The sequence below is a fragment of the Pelodiscus sinensis genome, chromosome W (genome assembly GCF_052426305.1).
Source record: "Pelodiscus sinensis isolate ZL-2025 chromosome W, ASM5242630v1, whole genome shotgun sequence".
Taxonomy (NCBI): Eukaryota; Metazoa; Chordata; order Testudines; family Trionychidae; genus Pelodiscus; species Pelodiscus sinensis.
Genome location: NC_143084.1, coordinates 10163670 through 10182265, shown reverse-complemented (window position 1 = coordinate 10182265; position 18596 = coordinate 10163670). Strand labels below are relative to the sequence as shown.

At 53.1% G+C, this 18596-nt stretch overlaps 2 protein-coding genes and 1 long non-coding RNA gene across 16 annotated transcripts in view; 2 read left to right on the top strand and 1 right to left on the bottom strand.

Annotated features, from left to right (window-relative positions):
• Positions 1–477: 477 nt before the first annotated feature.
• On the top strand, positions 478–3095 carry LOC149520854 (uncharacterized). Its single transcript, XM_089775069.1, has 2 exons — positions 478–2143; positions 2681–3095. The coding sequence occupies exons 1-2, from the start codon at positions 1795–1797 to the stop codon at positions 2740–2742; spliced, it is 411 nt and encodes a 136-aa protein (XP_089631195.1). The 5' UTR covers positions 478–1794; the 3' UTR covers positions 2743–3095.
• Positions 3096–3177: 82 nt separating this feature from the next.
• LOC149520853 (uncharacterized) lies at positions 3178–5812 on the bottom strand. The gene is made up of 2 exons (XR_016348230.1): positions 4831–5812; positions 3178–4564 (listed from the first exon to the last, which is right to left on the bottom strand). It is a non-coding gene; the product is annotated as an uncharacterized LOC149520853 (long non-coding RNA).
• A 369-nt stretch (positions 5813–6181) lies between these two features.
• The window catches only part of LOC102445074 (ataxin-2-like), a 257980-nt gene continuing 245565 nt past the window's right edge, over positions 6182–18596 (top strand). For 6 of the 14 annotated variants that reach the window (XM_075914776.2, XM_075914772.2, XM_075914767.2 and 3 more), the window contains exon 1: positions 6370–6580. In XM_075914776.2, coding sequence (XP_075770891.2) covers positions 6468–6580 — 113 coding nt within the window. In that variant the 5' untranslated portion in view covers positions 6370–6467. Of the gene's footprint in view, positions 6317–6367; positions 6581–18596 lie in introns of those variants that run through there. The other 8 variants (XM_075914779.2, XM_075914778.2, XM_075914777.2 and 5 more) reach the window with 3 other exon arrangements.

The following is an 18596-nucleotide window of genomic DNA, read 5'->3' as shown; positions in this document are numbered from 1 at the left end:
CTCAGTAACTTTTTAAAAAATAAAACCGCATGTGATGAACATGGCGCATTACGAACCTGGAGGGCTGTGCGCCCCCCCCCCCCCCCAAATTACAATCTAATGCCTTAATCTTGCAAGCAAGTGCTTACTCTGTCTCCATGAAGCCAGCAAGGTCACGAGTGCTGCTCAGGGATCCTGGGCTATGTCTATACTACAAGGCTCTTGCACAAAAAACTGTTTTTGCACAAACCTGGGGAGCATCCACACCTCAAATGAACTCTAGCACTATTAAATGGGCAGTTACATGGCAGAACAGAGGGCCTTTTTCCACCCTAGGTAAACCTCCTTTTCTGAGGCATAACTGCTTTTAGCGCTACAGCTCCTGCACAAGAAGGCAAGTGTGGACATTCAAGAGGGGGTTTTCAACAACAGTTGGCCTGCAGGGAAAAAAATGGTGGTTATGTCAGCCGACGGGGGGGGGGGGGGGGGTGTGTGGTCCCAAGTCTTCAACTGCTGAGATGCAAGGTCCCGTTGCAGCAGGCAGCCTAGGAGGCTGAAGGGTGCCCTGGGGGGGAAAAAAAGCTTAACATCTGTACCTTTACCACTAGGACCGGGGTCCCGTCGTGGAGGGCAGCCAACTGGCTGACCAATGCCCCAGAGTTTATAGGAAGAGCTTATTACATCTCAGATTTCAGCTACTAGGATACAGGATCCCTTTGCAGTGGGCAGTCTAGGGAAGACTGAGAGATGCCCCCAACGGATCTGTCACCTGGAAGTGACACGATCCAAAACGCCCAAGCTCTTCCTATACCTGTCCCTTATGACCGGCTGAAGTTCTTTTAAATCGTACTTGGTTCTGTTACAGCAACTGAAGGAGTCAGGTTAAAGCTTAAACAGTTACAGGTTTATTAAAGAAGCTTATAAATCATGTGGTTACAATGGCTATTGCTCTATTAACTGCTAGCAAATATAGATCTTAAAAATGGTTACAAAGCAGGTAGATGGTAGATTGACACTCAAAGTGAGTGCGCTGCTGGACCCATCTTTATACCCATGGGGTCACGTATTTCTCTTATCTGTGATGCCAAATGGTGCTGGCCTGTCTTTTGTGACACCAGTTCTTACAAGTGTAAATTAAGTTCACAACTCCCTTGTAAGAGAACTAAATTGGAAGTACTGAGCATTCTTTTCTCAGTGGGAGATCACTCTCCCAGGGACGACTGTGTGATCGTATCAACATAGGTGCCAGCTAGGGCAGTTCTCCTTAATCGCTCTTTTCTCATATCTGTTTTCAGCTTCTCAGGATCAGATGAGCCAGCATAGATTAATGATTTTATTGCTCCTTCTCTGCCCTGTATACAGGCACCTCAGAGGGGCAAATAAGATGGATGTGACCGGGGGGGGGTCTGTCTGGCTACAGGCCACTGGGCCACTCCAGCCAACTCAATCAGAACTCTATTGTTCCTGTCTGCTGGCACCCTTTAAAGCCACAGGTACCCTGCACAAGCCTTGTGGCTGCAAGTTTCCCCAGAGCAGGTGCCTTCACCACACTGCTCTGCTGCAGCCACAAATGGCCTCCCACCAAGCTCCCCACAACCCCCCCAGCCCTTCCAGGGACCAGACACAGGGGTCACAGGACCCCCTGAGGGGGACCAAGAGGCATGCCCCCACCTGGAGCAGGCCAGAAATAAAAACCCTCCTTGAATTGTGGAGTGAGGGGGACTCTCTGCAGGACCCCGGGCAAAGCACCACAATGCAGTAATCTATTCTCGCTCCGCCAGGGATACAGCCATCCAAGGTCACCCTGCCTGGACCATGGAGCAAGTCCGGGCAAAGGTGAGTGAGCACCGTCAGGGATACATGAAGTCCAGGGAGCGGAGGGGGCACTCGGGGGCAGGACCTGAAACCTGCCCGTACTACCTGGAGCTCAACCACATCCTTTGGGGTGGAGAACTCGCCATTGTGGTGGACTCCGGGCTGGAGCAGCCCATCCTCAAGTGCCCGGAGCTTGTCCCGGAGCCAGAGGAGATGGTGGGGCAGGTCCAGCCGTCGACAGAGGAGGACAAGGATGACAACCATGAGCAAGACAGTGGCACCATCACCCTGTCCCAGGAGCAAGTCCCTGCCAGCCTGGACATCTCCCAGGCCTCCAAAGGAACCTCAGGTACGTTGGCGCACAGGGCGGGGGAGGTGGGTGCACTGTCACACCAGCAGCTAGGCCAGCACATGCTGCTGCAGTCTGGCCATGTGCAACCATGTTCAGCAGGAGGGTGTGGCACGCAGCCACAGCAGCCATCCCCTCTACATGCCTAGGAGCCTGCTGCCAGCCTCATGCCTGGCCACATGAGTCTGGCCCCTGGGGGGAAGGGGGAGCACAGCCACAACCCACCCCATATGCCCTGGAGTGCAGCACACAGCACCTGGTCATACATGCACATGAGAGGCAGCAGCTGCTCCCACCTAATAGCCCAGCCAGCTGCAGGTGTGTGCACAGACCCCAGGGAGAGGCAAGCTACTCACTGCTCCTGTGCCTCCCATGGGGGGGGGGGGTGCGCACGCTCTGGCAGGGGCCCCTGTGACATGGAGTGCTGTGCATGTGACACATGGCCTTGTACCTGCCACTCACAAAGGAGGGCACAGCCTCAGGGAATGTGTGTGCAGGGTGGACTGACCACCCCTCTTTCTTGTGTCTTCTCCACAGCCAGAGCAACCAGGACAGAGGGCCCAGCCACACCACCCAGAGTCTGGACAAGCCGCAGATGAACCAGGCCTGGGGAGGAGCTGATGTGCCAGTACATCGGGGTGATGCATGACATCCATGTTGTGCCACCTGGAGTGGTGGCAGCAGGCATGGAGTGACCTGATGGCACGCTGACACACCCCTCCTGGACATCCTGTCATGCCCAGGGGAACAGGCGCCTGCTACTGCTGCTCCCACCCTCCTGCCCCCCCTTGTATCCCCATGGCCCACCCAGCCATGCCTCTGCTCCCTCTCTTCCCCATGGCCATGCCTCCTCCCCAGTCATGCCTATGGCCCCTCCTATGGCTCCTCTTCCTCCTGCCTCATCACCAACCCTGGACCTGCTCCAGCTGCCCCCCCTGCCCAGCACATTGGGGCCACCCAACCCCAATGACATGTGGTGGTGTCGGGGTTCCTCTGATCCTGCACCTCCATAGCAGCAAGAACAGAGACTGCCAGCCAGTAGAATAGAGGGTTTATTATTTCTCCAGGATACAGAACAGCATAGACATGATGTGGTTACAGGAGTCAGGGCTAGGATGCCTCAGACCCCTTGGAATGGGGTGCCTAGGCCCCTAAATTTCCAACCCTCTGCTTAGTCTGTTCCCTTCAGTTTTGGCGGGGGGGAGAACCATGACCCTTCTCCCGAACACTCACTTCCTTTGTTCAGTCCCTGCCCTCAACAGGTAGGACCAGTTGGGTCACTGTCTACATGACTTCAGGCTCCTCAGCCAACCCCCTGCTAGGCAGCGCTTACAGACACAGGCTAGTAAGGATCACCCACAGCCCAAACACAGCAACCAGTGAATGCCCGACCTGCCCAGAGTGTACTACATGCCCACTATGTCACAGTACCCGCATACGAGAGGGCTCAGCTATCTGCCCCAGTACTCCTCCCAGTCCTCGTCCTCCCTCCTAGTGATGATCTCTCCCCTGCCCCTCCCATTTCACACAGCCCTCCTCCCCCAACCACCCTCATTTTTGTTAAATAAAGACTAATTTTGAATGAAAACAAGTGTGTTTGCTGGGAGGTCAGGGTAGGGGGAAGGGAGAAAGACGGAAGAGTAGAGGCCCTGGGGAGCTTCACAGTGGTTCCTGTGAGAACCTCTCCCTCAGGGCCTCCTGGATACACACCCTGGCTTCATGGGCCTGGCGGGTTGCATCTGTGTGGGGCTGCTCAAAGCCCCAGCCCTTGCGGGCAGCCTCTGCCACCCATGCTGGGAGTAAGGCCTCCCCCTTGCGCTCCACCAAGTTGTGGAGCACATAGCAGGCCCCTGCTGTCACCTCGGGGATATTCTGCTCCCCACCATCCAGGCAGGTGAGGAGGCAATGGAACCGTCTTTTCAAGCACCTGAAGGTGCACTCTACCTGGAGGTGGGCTCTCTTCAGGCGGGCATTGAAAATGTCCTTTGTGTGATCCAGGTGGCCAGTGTAGGGACGCATTAGCCAGGGCATGAGGGGGTATGCTATGTCCCTCACTATGCACACTGGCATGGTCTGGTTACCCACAGGGAACTCCTGGGGGGGGGGGGGGGAAGTGCCTGCCTCCAGCTGGGCACACAGGCTGGAGTTGTAGAATACTCGAGTGTCATGAGCCCTACCCGACCACCCCACATAAATGTTAGTGAAGTGGCCCACCAGGGCCTGCGGGACTATGGAGAAGTAGCCTTTGTGGTTCACAAAGTGGCCCATGCAATGGTCCAGGGCCCAGATGGGGATGTGCGTGCCATCAATTGCTCCCATGCAGTTGGGGAATCCCAGCACTGCAAAGCCACCCATTGTGGTGTCGAGGTCCTAGAGCCGGATGACTCTGCGCAGCAGCAGGGAGTTGATGGCCCAGACCACCTGCAGAAGGAGAGACAGGAACCCATACAACAGATTGAGAAGAGCTGTGTGCTCCCAGTGGGATGTGCCCCCCCCCCCCCACCCACCCTGCAGGAGCCCCCATTAGCTTGTGCCTACCCCTCCCCCCCGGACCAGGCCAGTGTGCCGGTGAGAAGGCACCAGCCTGCAAGGCCAAGGCTTTTCTCCCCCCCCCCGTTCCTGAGGGTCCTGCTTATGCAACACCCCTGTTCCCCCCATGCAGGGGCTGCATCCTGTGATGTCCTTACCTGCATGAGGATGGCCCTGATGGTGGACCTCCCCATCCCAAACTGGTGTGCCACCAAGTGGTAGCTGTTAGGGGTGGCCAGCTTCCAGAACACGATGGCAACCCTCTTTTGAAGTGGGATGGTGGGCCACAGGTGAGTGTCATGTTGTTGGAGGGCAGGTGCCAGCCACGTACAGAGCTCCTGGAAGGTGGCCTTCTGCATGCGGAAGTTCTGTACTCATTGCTGGTTGTCCCACTGCTCCATGACCAACTGGTCCCACCACTCCAAGCTGGTGTCCAGACTCCAAATTCATCTGGGTATGGTGGGCTGGGGCACCCATAGTGGAGCACCCGCAGCCAGACAGAGGTTAAGGAGGAAGATCTCGGGATCCACCTCCATGAGGAAGAGGGTCCCTGCTCGAAGCAGGGAGTGCAGTGTCCCCCTGGGGGTCCATGGCATGCCCAGGGCAGCTCTGGCTCCATAGCACAGGGCAGACTGGTGGAAAGCTATGTGGTCCGAAAAGGGCAAACACAGCAGACACTGCTGAGGTTTTGCTTTGTCAGAGGGGCATCCCTTTAAGTGCAAGTCCCTGGAGGGCTCTGGCCACAGTACTCAACAGCAACTGATGACCTCTAGCCCAGCTAGAGGTGGTTATGGGTGGCTTTTATATGTGGGAGAGCATCCAATAGTGTGGACACTCTCCTGTGCAAAAGAGTCTCGCAAAAGCGAGGTGCTTTGATGTATGGATGTGGTCTTGTGTAAGAAGCCTTTGTGCCAAATTACTAGCGCTACAGACTTCTTGCCCTAGAACACTGCAGTGAAGACATAGCCCTGCTGTAGGTCTGGGTCCTACACAGCTACACTCTCGAAAGTGAAATTAACGTGAGAGGGAGAAGACCGCCAAGGAGATCGGTGGCAAGAAAGCAGTGAAGTGGCAGGAGATAACTCAGCAGAAGTCGCTTTTGTGGTTCCAGGCTCCTAGGGGGCTCCACTGAGCACGCAGTTGCCTTGAAGCAGGATCTGTGCCTGGTGCAGGAAGGGCGTTGGGGGTCCAGCGCCCACCTGAAAAAGGACGGTGGGGTAGGCCGGACCGAGAGTGCAGCGGTAACCAGCCCGCGGCGGGAAGCTCTGCTGCGTCCAGGGCCAGCTCCATTCCAGCGGCATTGGAGCGCTTGGGCGGCCCCGATAGGTCCCGAGCCGCGTGGGGGAGGAGGAACACGGAGCGTCTCCCAGCCTGATGTCACCACCTCCCCACGAAGCGCGGGGGCAAGATGGTGGCCCTGGGGCTGTCGCCGGCCCACCAACCGGCACTCACTCCTCGTCCACCGCTCCCCTGCTCAGACCCTTCCGACTTCCCGTAAAGAGTCCAGCTGTGGAGAGGCTCCTGGTCGCGGACTGGAGCGATGCCGAGTCCCCGAGCGCCCGCAGGCGGCCCCCCCGGGCCGCGGGGCTGGGCGCGGGCCCCCCGCGGGGTGCTGTCAGGTGGCGGGCAGGGCTGTGCGGGCAGGTACGTAGCGCGCCTCCCCTCCCCCCTCCGGATCCCTCCGCGCCCCGCTCGCTCCCCCTCCCTTCCCGGGCCGGCTCACACTGTTTGGGAGCAACCGGCCGAGGCAGCGGTGGATTAAGAGCAGCGAGCGCGCGCACCTGGCCCCTTCGCCATGTCCCTCAAGCAGCAGCAGGCCCTGGGCGCCGGGAACAACCGCAAACCCCCAGGCGGAAGCCCCAGCCTCCCGGCAGTGGCGGGGGGTGGCGGCAGGCAGAACATAGGCAGGTGGGTCTGGGGCGCGGGCGCACGAGAGTGCTGCGGCGCGGGCCTCCATCGGCCCTCGGGGAGGGATGGCGGAGGACATGGCCCTGATCCGGAAGATGCCGGGAAGGGGGCCCCGGCCTTGTGGGGCTGGGGCTGGCCTCACCATGGGGGGAGGATGAAGGGGCCGCGGGTTGGACCTGGCAGGGAGGGTGAAGGGTCCCCTGCCCCACGGGGTTGGAGCTGGCGTTGTCCTAGTCGCAGGGGAGGGGCAGATGGTTCGGGGACTGGTGGCTCCGTTTTCCAGGCCGAGGCTGCAGCAACGCCAAGGCCAGCTCGTGAAGGGCGCGGGCTCTAGGCGTGCGGCCAGAGGGCGTCGGGTAAGGGGGTCGAGATCGCTTTACTTTGCCTGCGGACGGACTCCAGATTGCGTGAGGAGGGAACTAAAGCCCCCCATCTGGGTGGGGAAGGAGGCCTACTCACAGCCAGGCCGGCGCTGCTGCTGCCAGTACAGACTTTTATTTTCGAAATAAGCGTTTTATAGAGCAGTGTTTCTCAACCTTTTTTTTTTTTAAAATAAAGTACCCTTTTTTCGAAATAAATAAATAAATAAAAATACATTCTAAGTACCCTCAGTACCTACAGTTTTCAGACACACAAACTTTTTTTCTACCATTACAACATATTTGTTTAAACAACTTAATCGTAGCTGGGTGGGTGATTAAATTTGTGTGTAAAAACTACAAAAGTAATAAAGCGCTGTAAAAGTTAAAATAATTCAGTTTTCTCCAAATTTCAGTTGTTGATGTACCCCCCCCCCCCCCCCCCCCGACTTCTCTCAAATATCCCTAAGGGTACTCCTACCACTCATTGAGAAACACTGGCATAGAGACCAGCCTAGTGAGTCTGCTCCAGCCCCAGGCCCGTGGTATGTAGAAAGCTGCTCCCTTGTAGGGATCTGCTACCAGTAGTAAGGAACTGCTCCTGTAAGAAACTGCTACCGGAAGCACAGTCCTACAGGGAACATATAGAGCAGTGGTTCCCAAACTTTTTGGCATCATGCCCCCTTTTTGATTTTTGAGAAACCCTCAGACCCCCCAAAAAATTAAAATAGCAGCAAAACTTGAGGGGGGAAAAAAAGTCACTGCCCCTTTAATTCCTGGGACCAGTGTAAAAAAAAAAATGCCAGTGATCCAGGGGAAAAGTTGTTGACCCTCTTCTCCTCCGCCCCGCCCCAAAGTTGCCCTTTAAGAGCAGAGCCGGTATTGCCCTTTTAAGGTGGCCATTTTGAAATCTGCACAGGACGGTCCATCCTCCCCCCCCCCCCCCCCCCTGAAGCCAGCCAGCCAGCCTGCCTGAGATGTGCATGTTCCGGCAGATGCTGGAGCCAGGGAAAACAGAAAATACCAGACATTTCACATGGTATTTTTTTTTTAACCAGATAGACTGGGTTCTTTCTTGGGGGGGGTTTGCCTCGTGCCCCTTCTGGAATTTCTTCATGCCCCCCAGTTTGGGAACCTATGGTATAGAGTGTTAAGAGTGCCCCACTGACCATGGCTCTGCATGGCATTTCAAAGTGGCAGCACAGCATGGAGTCTGGGGTCAGCGGGGGACTCTGAGTCCCCCGCTGACCCCAGGCTCCATGAGGGCTCTTCCACTTTGAAATGCACAAGAGCCCCTGCTGGAGACTTGTCTACATTTCAAAGCTGGCACCCGTGTGCATTCCTCAAAAAATGAGGTTTACAGGCTCTGGCGCAAAACGGGGTTTCTCCAACAAATGGCCCTGTCTACACAGGGTTTTTTATCGCGAAAACCTCTTCTGCGAAAAGGATCGGAAGAGAATATGCAAATAAGCGCGAGATTTGCGAATGAGCACTTCATTTGCATTTCCTCTTCCGAAAAACTTCTGCAGTGTAGACATAGCCCTAGAGAAATAGTTTTTCCTAATACCCAACCTAGAACTCCCCCACTGTAACTTGAGACCATTGTTCCTTGTTCTGCCACCTGTCACTACTGAGAACAGCCTCTCTCCATCCTCTCTGGAACCTCCCTTCAGGAAGTTGAAAGCTGCTCTCAAATCCCCCCTCTCTCTTCTCTTCTGCAGACTAAATAAACCCAAATCCCTCAGCCTCTCCTCCTAGGTCATGTGCTCCAGCCCCCTAATAATTTTGGTTGCCCTCCGCTGGACCCTCTCTAGTGCGTCCACATCCTTTCTGTAGTGGGGGGCCTAGAACTGGATGCAGTACTCCAGATGTGGTGTCATCAATGCCGAATAAAGGGGAATAATCACTTCTAGATCTGCTGGCAATGCTCCTCCTAATGCAACCTAATATGCCATTAGCCTTCTTGGCTACAAGGGCACACTGTTGACTCATATCCAGCTTCTCATCCACTGTAATCCCCAGGTGCTTTTCTGCTGAACTGCTACTTAGCCAGTCAGTCCCCAGCCTGTAACACTGCTTGGGATTCTTCCATCCCAAGTGCAGGACTCTGCATTTGTCCTTGTTGAACCTCATATACCAGTTTTCCAGTGTGAAGGTGTTGAAAACACCTTTTTCTATAAGAAACTTACCCACATTACATAAAATTAAAAAAAAAAATCTCTATTGACATTCAGGACAACTAGAGAACGAGAAACATGACATTGTATTAAGAATGGAAACTCACTGTTAATTATATAATTACTAGTCAATTAGCCCATCATAAGATGGGATTTTCAGGTCTCTCCTCCACGTCCATCTTCTCTCCTGAGCCTCCCGTCTCTTGCTCCGTGTCTTTCTCTCTCTCTCTCCTCCTCCTACTGCCTCCCCCCCCCCTCAGCTCTCCTCCACCTTCTGCCTCTCTCTCCGTCTCTCTCTTTCTCTTCTCCCCCTCCTGCCTCTCTCTCTCTCTCTGCTCTCCTCTGTCTCCGTTGGGGATGCACGCTTGTCCAGGCCCCGCCCCCCTTCACCTCCTGCCGTGGCACTCGGCTGACTTCTGCACTGTTCAGCCGGGCCGGGAGCAAGCGGAGCAAACGGCCTCTCTCTATTTTCTTTTCCTACTGCCTCGCGCCCCCCCCCCCAGCTCTCGTCCGCCTCCTGCCTTTCTCCCCTTCTCTTTCTCTTCTCCCCCTCCCGCCTCTCACTCTGTTTTTCTCTTCTCCTCCTCCTCCTGCCTCTCTCTCTCTCTCTCTCTCTCTCTCTCTCGCTGTCCTCTGCCTCCTCTGTTCTCTCTGGGTATGTCTACACTACCCTCCTAATTTGAACTAGGAGGGTAATGTAGGCATACCGCACTTGCAAATGAAGCCCGGGATTTGAATTTCCCGGGCTTCATTTGCATAAGCCGGGCGCCACCATTTTTAAATCCCGGCTCGTTCGAACCCCGTGCCACGCGGCTACACGCAGCACGGACTAGGTAGTTCGGATTAGGCTTCCTAGTCCGAGCTACCGTTACTCCTCATTCCAGGAAGCCTAATCCGAACTACCTAGTCCGTGCCGCGTGTAGCCGCGCGGCACGGGGTTCGAACGAGCCGGGATTTAAAAATGGCGGCGCCCAGCTTATGCAAATGAAGCCCGGGAAATTCAAATCCCGGGCTTCATTTGCAAGTGCGGTATGCCTACATTACCCTCCTAGTTCGAATTAGGAGGGTAGTGTAGACATACCCTCAGTCTTCTCCGCGTCCTCTGTGTCTGCTCCGCTTTCCTCCTTTTGAGTCTGGCGCCCTTTCCTGACATCAGAGACGCACGCTTGTCCAGGCCCCGCCCCCTGGCTGTTCCCTCTGGGCGGCGCTGTTGCCTCCCGCTGTGGTGCTTGGCTGACTTTTGCGCCACTCAGGAGCAAGTGGCACAAGTGGCCGTTTGGGCCCCGCGCTCCCCATGCAGCACTCCCGTGCAGAAGTCAGCCGAGCGCCACGGCGGGAGGCAACAGCGCCGCCCAGAGGGAACAGCCAGTGTTACAGAGTCACAGACATTGGGCTACTATATATGTGATGCCCGAGCCATTTTGCTTGTGCTGTAGCTAGGGAGAACAGTTCAATTTAACCCATAAGAAAGGAATTATTAATCAAAATTATTAAACAGATTATGCACTTTAACTTTCTCATGTTAGTTTACCAAACTTCATTTTAAAGAAAGTAAAATATTAATTTATGTCCAACACAAAAGGTTTCAACATTGTCTTTATTTATGGCAGGGGTGGGGATCGCACAAGTGAGAAGCAAAAAAAAAAAAAAAAAAACTCTTCTGGGGTTCCAGGGTTAGTGGATTTTGAGAGTCCCCCCAGGCCAAAGTAAGGGGTTCAGTGTACAGGACAGGGCTGCCAGTGAGTGGGATAAGGATGGGGTGCAGGAGCTAGGTGGGAGGTGGGGTGTAGGAGGGGGTGAGGGTGCGAGGTCTGGGTGGGAGGTAGGGTGCAGGAGCAGGCTGGGAATAGGGTCTCTGGCCTGCGGGGAAGAGACAGGAGCGGGGGAGGGTGCAGAGTCTGACAAGGAGGGAGGGTGCAAGGGTGCAGGAGTAGGCTGGGGGTGGAGTGTCTGGCTGGGGGGAGGGTGTAGGAGCAAGCTGGGGATGCAGGGTCTTGGCTTGGGGGGTATGAGTGAGGTGGGTGGGGGCCAATGGGAGCAGCGGGGAAAGTCTCCAGGCAGCGTGTCCGTATCCTGCTGTTCCCCCCAGTTGGGGGATGGGGAGTGGCTTTGTTTCTTTCCTGCGAATTGGCTCAGGGCTCTCCTCCCCCCAAGGAAGCCATGCTGGCACTCCAGACTTGGGGGGGGGGGGGGCGGAAATGTGAGGCTGGAGTGCTAGCATGGGCTCCCCATTGTTGGGGGTGGGGGGGGGAAAGCTGAGCTTGAGCTGCGGAACCACTGCACAAAAGTCATATTTGGCAATATAGTGAGCCATAGGTTGCCAACCCCTGGCTCAGAATATTCTTTATTGTACTTCTATAAGGATGTTTTGAGATTGAGCCTTTTCTTATTGGGACAGCAACATCAAGTTGATAATTGGCCAACAGTTCAGTCTTTCTGTTCCTCCTCCTCTTATAAGTACAAAGAGAAGTCTTGGACAGACAAAAATTCACTGAATTATGATATTTTTATCATAATGATGGACCTGCAGGCCTACTACTCAGCAGTTACCTTTGCATTCATTATAACTTTTTAGGAAATGTGCGATTCCAGGTGTCATGAGCAGGAGGAGTGCTGACCAGCACCCGGTGACTAAGGGGTTAACTCAGGTACCTAGCAAAGGTGTTGGCTGGGGGGCCGGGAGATCCAGTCCAGATAGAGGGTTGACATTTGAATTGGATATAGGTTCCTTGCCTGCTTGCTTTGTGTGGGAGAGTTAAAGCAGGAGTTGAGAGAGACAATGATTTAAACCCAGGCAGGACTTACCATGCGCCCCCTGCTATGGAATTCAGGGCATGGGAGTGGACTGAACAAAGAGAACATTATAAGTGAGTACCAGGGAAATGTGAGTCCAGTTGCATTCAGGGTCATTTTTCTTTATTTTGTGCTTTGGTTTGAACTACTCTGTGTGATTCTGTGCCTCCCCTCCCCCTTTACCAGCTAAGCATTGTGCCAGAGGTGTTCTCTGTTTTATTCAATTTGTTTTCCTTAGTTGCTCTGTAACCTCTAGTAACTAAGTATGCCTTTTGCAAGTTTATCTTTTGTTTTGTAATAAAAGTCACTTCTTTTTAAGGTGATGATTTGATTCTTGTGTCTTGGAGGGTCTGTCTGTGTGTATCTGCAGGCCTCTGACTGAGGGGTCAGCTACTAGAAACTGCAGCTTGTTTTTCTCTCCTCCTCTTCCCCCCCCCCCCCCCAGGCTCTTTTGGGGCAAGTTTGATTTCAAGTGTTCACCCCTGGTTTTTAGGGATCAAAAAGCACTTGATGGTGGCAGCAAATTCCCCAAAATCTGTGTATTAGGATTGTGAGGGGAAGTGTTTGTAACCAGTGCCTGTAGAGGTAAGGTTTTGAAGCTCCCTTGTGGGCCCCCACCTTCTGCACTGGGAGTTCCAGAGTGGGGAACAACCCTGACATGGTGGCAAAGGTGGGATCATTTTGAACCAGGAACACAGACCTCAGGATTTTAAAAGGACACATTTTTTTTCTTCTGTTTTGCTGTTTGGAAGTTTTGGAGGGTTTTCTCCCCCTTTCAACAGTGCTGCCTTGGGGAAAGGCATACAGAAGGTTAAATCTGCACAGCCAGAGAGTCCAAACCAAACAGTGTGTGTGTGTTTTTCTTTTCCTAGCTTTCGAGGCAACTGGATAGCTAGGCTAGAATAGGGCAGGGAAACAGCCCAGTACATGCTTTTGTGGTTGGGCAGAGTAGCCCTGGAGCAGTGTTTCTTAAACTCTGTTCTGCCGAGAGGTAGTTGGAGGTGTGCTGCGGAGAACAACAGTTCAAAATGGCCACCCTTAAAGGGGCAGGTGACCCCCCCCCCGACCCTTCCCCCCCCCCAATAACTTTTCCCCGGCCTTTTCTTTGGGGGAGGCTCAACAAAAAAAAAATCCTTGGTGTTAATTATGTTTGGTGCTCCTCGGTCTTAAAAAGTTTAAGAAACAATGCCCTAGAACAACTAACCCTTCCTAAGCGACACCCCGAGGTGAAATCAGCCTCAGATCAGGGCAAGATGTCCACCTCTGGGGAAAACTTGCACCCTGAGGAGGAACAGGAGCATGTCCCTGTGAGGCCAGGGGAAAGTAACCTTGTGGGGGCAGGAGCAATGGATGGCAACCCTTCTCCTCGCTCACCACTGTCATCTTTGTAGGAGAATACCTTTAAGGCAGGCATATCTCTAACTAAGGAAGAGATGGATTTCTTGGTACAAATGAAGCAAATAGAAGCCTGAGACGAGGTGTGCCGAAGTGGAAGCACAAGCGAGGTGTGCTGAAGCGGATGCCAAAGTTGCGCTGGAGAACGTTAAAAGGCCAGACACTCCAGGTACCCCACCCAACAACCCTGCTCCAATCCCTGTTCCAACAGCCCAGGAAATTCCCCATGTACCCAGTAGGAGATAATGTAGAGGCCTTTTAGAAAGTTTTGAAAGAGTCCGTCTTGGGTACAGCATCCCCGAAGACTAGTACATGGTGGAGCTGAGATGACAACTCAGCGGACCCCTAACACAGGTGGCAGTTGAAATTCCCAGGGGAAAAATGAATGACCATGAACTTTTAAAACAAAGGGTCAGGCTTAGGATGGGGCTCACCGCTGAACATGCCTGTCGCCGCTTCAGAGCCTTAAGGTGGAAACTGGGTATGACAGCGTTCCCCCTGTTCCCGACACTTGCCCTTTCTGTGGCATGAGGGAAACCCTGGTGCATATTTATCTCGAGTGCGCCAGGTTGCAGCCCCTCTTTCGGCTCTTCCAAAACCTCTTGTTGAGGTTCTGGCTGCACGTCTCCCCATACCTGTTAATTTTTGTACACCCCATCCGTGGCCCCACAAAGTCACGGGACCTTCTCCTGGCTATGCCCAAGATGGCAATTTACAAGAACAGGGAGCAGAGGTTGGCTGAAGGAGGGGCCTGTTACTGTGGGGCCTATTTCCACTCCTGCATCCGCTCACACGTCCGGGCAGAGTTCTACTGACTCTCTCGATGACTTCGAGGGGCAGTCGGTGATGTCCAGGTCGGTCTTCTCGGTGTCCCCATCTGGTTCCCTCATTTTAGCCCTTTGACCACCACACCCATTCCTGTGTTTTTTCTTTGATTTGTCCTCCAGAATTAGTTGGCGTCTAGGGCTCTGTGGATCCTCCCCATAGGTTGGAGGCGGGCCCTTTAGATGTGGGTGAGCTTACACCTGCTTGCCCACCCCCTGGACCCCAATAGGATTAGAGTGCAGCAGTCTGCTGGTCTGGGTCTGTCACAGTAGCTACATTGCACAGAAGTAGATGCAACTAGGTTGCCAAGAATTCTTCCATCAGCCTTGCTATTACTGTGACCTGCGCAAAATTCTCTTTCACTCACATGCTCTAGGGCAGGGGTTGGCAACCCCTGGCACGTGTGCCACAGGCGGCATGAGAGCCGATTTTTACTGGCATGCGGGGTGGGAGCTCAGCCCCCCCCCCCCCCCCCGGCCCCCCAGCGGTGAATCAGTGCTGTGGCTTGAGCCTCAGCTGCAGGCTGGAGCACCAGCTCCGGCTTCCTGCTGGGGGAAGGGCAGGAGAGGTGCGCATGTGTCCCTGGGGCTGCTTCGGGAGCAGGCGGGGCCGGCCCTGCTCTGCAGAGTGGGGGCTGGATGGTCGGCACACGTGGTGCGCTGGGGCTCGTGCTGCACCGCACTGTTCCCCGCGGTCTGTGCGCGGGGGTGGGGAGCCCCTTCCCCAGCATCCCACTGTGCCTGGTCGGGTTGGAGCCAGCCCTGGGCAGCCCCGGTGCTCTGCCTGCCCCAGCCCTGTAGCTGCAGCCTGTAGGCAAAGGGCTGAGCCAGGCAGGAAAGAGACTGTGTTGTCTCTCTCTTCCCCCCGGGCCTCTCCTCCCTCCAGTGCTGCTGCCTTGCTGGTGAGTGCACTGGGAGCACGGGGGGGGGTGGGTGTGTGTGTGTGTGTGTGTGTGTGTGTGTGTGTGTGTGTGTGTGTGTGTGTGCGCGGTGGGGTGGGTGTGAACAAGTATTCAGGGGCAGGATGGGAGGGGGCAGGGGTTGCACTGAGGGGCATGGGGCAATGCAGGGGATCAGGCTGGGGGGAATCATAGAGCTGAGGGGAGCGAGGCTGGAGCAGAGGGAAGATGGGGGGGGGGATACAATTTGCAGAAGCTGCACTTTCCTTTATTCCCCACTTTGCCTCCCTCCCCAACTAGCTATTTGGCTGCATTCTCAACCTCTCACCTTTTCTGCATTACTCCCCCAACCCCCTCCAAACTCCCTCTCATACCCCCACCCCACAGCCTCTCCTGCCGCTAAACTCCCTTCCAGACCCTGCACCCCACCCTCCCACCCAGATCCTGCATCCCTATTCCACTGGCTGGCAGCCCTGTCCCGCACATTGAACCTAAGGGGGTCCACAAAATCTACTAACTCTGGAACCCCTTGAAAAGTAAATCTGGCCTATTGGAAGCCTTGAACCTCAGACTTCCCTGTCCCTTCACCTCACCCCATGGGGGCTGGAGTGCTGGAACAGTGAGGTGTCTCAGTTGGGGGCCACATCGGTGAGGGTTGGGTGTTTTGGGGGGAGTTTTTTTTGCTTCACACTTGTGTGGTCCCCAACTAATTTTTCTGTTGGTCAGTGACACCCAACCCAAAAAAGGTTCCCCACCCCACCATAAATCAAGACAACATTGACACCTTTTGTGTTGGACATAATATTTGACTGTATTTAAATTGAAGTTTAGTTTGATAAACTAACATGAGAAAGTTAAAATGCTTAATCTGTATAATAATTTAAATTAAACCATTCTCCCCAGCTGCAGCACTAGCAAAATGTCTCAAGTATAATTAACGCAAAATGCAGGACAATGTAGCACTTTAAAGACTAACAAGATGGCTTATTAGATGATGAGCTTTCGTGGGCCAGACCCACTTCCTCAGATCAAATCGTGGAAGAAAGTAGTCACAACCATATATACCAAAGGATACAATTAAAAAAATGAACACATATGAAAAGGACAAATCACATTGCAGAACAGGAGGGGGATGCGGGGGGGGGGGGAGGAAGGTAAGTGTCTGTGAATTGATGATATTAGAGGTGGGGAGAGGGGGAGAGTGGGATGTTTGTGAGTTAATGGTATTAGAGGTGATAATTGGGGAAACTGTCTTGGTAATGGGTGAGATAGTTCAAATGTTTAAGTCCTTGTTGGAAAGTGTCGAATTTTAACATGAATGACAGTTCAGAGGATTCCCTTTCAAGTGCAGATGTAAAAGGTCTTTGTAGCAGAATGCAGGTGGTGAAGTCATTGGGAGAGTGTCCTTTCTGGTTAAAATGGCAAGAAACTGTTTTCTCTTTGTGATCTTGTCTGATATCTGTTTTGTGGGCATTAATCCTTTGGCGAAGTGTCTGAGATGTTTGTCCAATGTACATAGCAGACGGACACTTTCGGCACATGATAGCATAGATTATATTTCTGGAGGCGCAGGAATATGTATTCTTGATCTTATAACTCACTTGGTTAGGTCCAATAATGGTATCAGCAGAATGAATATGTGGACAAAGCTGGCAACGGGGTTTGTTGCAAGGGAAGGTACCAGGGTTGGTATTAGTGTGGTATGTCCTGTGGTTGTTGGTAAGAATCATCCTGAGGTTAGGTGGTTGTCTATAGGAGACTATGGGTCTGTCTCCCAGAGCCTCTTTGAGTATGGTATCCTGTTCCAATATAGGCTGTAGTTTATTGATAATGTGTTGGACAGGTTTAAGTTGGGGGTTGTAGGTGATGACAAGTGGTGTTCTATTGTTGGTTTTCTTGGGTCTGTCTTGAAGTAGATGGTTTCTAGGTATTCGTCTGGCTCTTTCAATTTGCTTTTTTATTTCTCTGGGTGGGTAGTTGAGATTTATAAATGCTTGGTAGAGATCCCGAAGCTTCTGGTCTCTGTCAGTGGGATTAGAGCAGATGCGGTTGTATCGAAGGGCTTGGCTATAGACGATGGATCGTGTGGTGTGTTCTGGATGGGAGCTGGATGCGTGTAGGTAACTGTATGAGTCAGTGGGTTTTCTGTAGAGAGTGGTGTCTAATTTTCCATTGTTGATTTGTACGGTGGTGTCCAGGAAGTGGATCTCTCGTGTAGAATGGTCCAGGCTGAGGTTGATGGTGGGGTGTAGGTTGTTGAAATCTCTGTGGAATATCTCCAGTGTTTCTTGGCCATGCGTCCAGATCATAAAGATGTCATCGATGTACCGTAGGTAGAGGAGGGGTGAAAGGGGACGGGAGTTGAGGAAACGTTGTTCTAGGTCAGCCATAAAGATGTTAGCATACTGTGGGGCCATGCGTGTACCCATGGCTGTGCCGCTGATCTGGAGGTATAAGTTGTTCTCAAACTGGAAATAATTGTGGGTGAGAACGAAGTTACATAGGTCTGCTACCAGGTTGGCAGTAGTGTCCTCTGGGATAGTGTTTCTAATTGCTTGTAATCCGTCTTCATGTGGGATGTTGGTATATAGAGCTTCTACATCCATGGTGGCAAGGATGGTATTATTGGGGAGGTTATCAATGTTTTGTAGTTTCCTTAGGAAGTCAGTAGTGTCTCGGAGATAGCTGGGGGTATTGGTTACGAAGGGTTTGAGAAGAGTGTCTACATAGCTGGATAGACCAGTAGTGAGTGTGCCAATACCAGAGATGATGGGACGTCCGGGGTGCGGAAAGGCTTGCATTGACCCATGTGGTCCGCGGGGTGTGTAGTGGAGAGAGCCCCTCCCTCTTCCCAAGAGAGCGGCACGGCCCAGGTCAGGAGGGTTAAATGTTGGCACATCACTTCGGAAAGTTGTCAACCCCTGCTCTAGGGGCACCCACCCTTATACCTTGAGCCCTAGCAATTGGGTAACATCCTGTGGATTTGCAGGACCTTTTATCGGTGAAAGAACCTTACATAGTAATCAAGTCTCAGAGTGGTAGCCGTGTTAGTCTGGATCTGCAAAAGCGACGAGGAGTCCTGTGGTACCTTATAGACTAACAGATGTATTGGAGCATAAGCTTTCGTGGGCAAAGACCCACTTCGTCAGATGCATGTAGTGGAAATTCCAGAGGCAGGTATACATATGCAGGCCAGAATAAGGCTAGAGATAACGAGGTTACTTCAGTCAGGGAAGGTGAGGCCCACTTCTAGCAGCTGATTTGGAGGTGTGAACACCAAGAGAGGAGAAACTGCTTTTGTAATGGGTTAGTCAGTCACAGTCTTTGTTTAATCCTAAACTGATGGTGTCAAATTTGCAGATGAACTGTAGCTCAGCAGTTTCTCTTTGAAGTCTGGTCTTGAAGTTTTTTTGCTACCTTTAAATCTGCTACTGTGTGTCCAGGGAGATTGAAGTGTTCTCCTACAGGTTTTTGTATATTGCCATTCCTAATATCTGATTTGTGTCCGTTTATTCTTTTACAGGACTCCTTGTCGCTTTTACATAGTAATGTCTTTACTCTCTCTTTAT

Coding starts and splice junctions, on each gene's coding strand:
- LOC149520854 (XM_089775069.1), top strand. CDS start 1,795: ATGGAGCAAGTCCGGGCAAAGGTGAGTGAGCACCGTCAGGGATACATG. Junction 2,144..2,680: donor GGCCTCCAAAGGAACCTCAG/GTACGTTGGCGC, acceptor TCTTCTCCACAG/CCAGAGCAACCAGGACAGAG.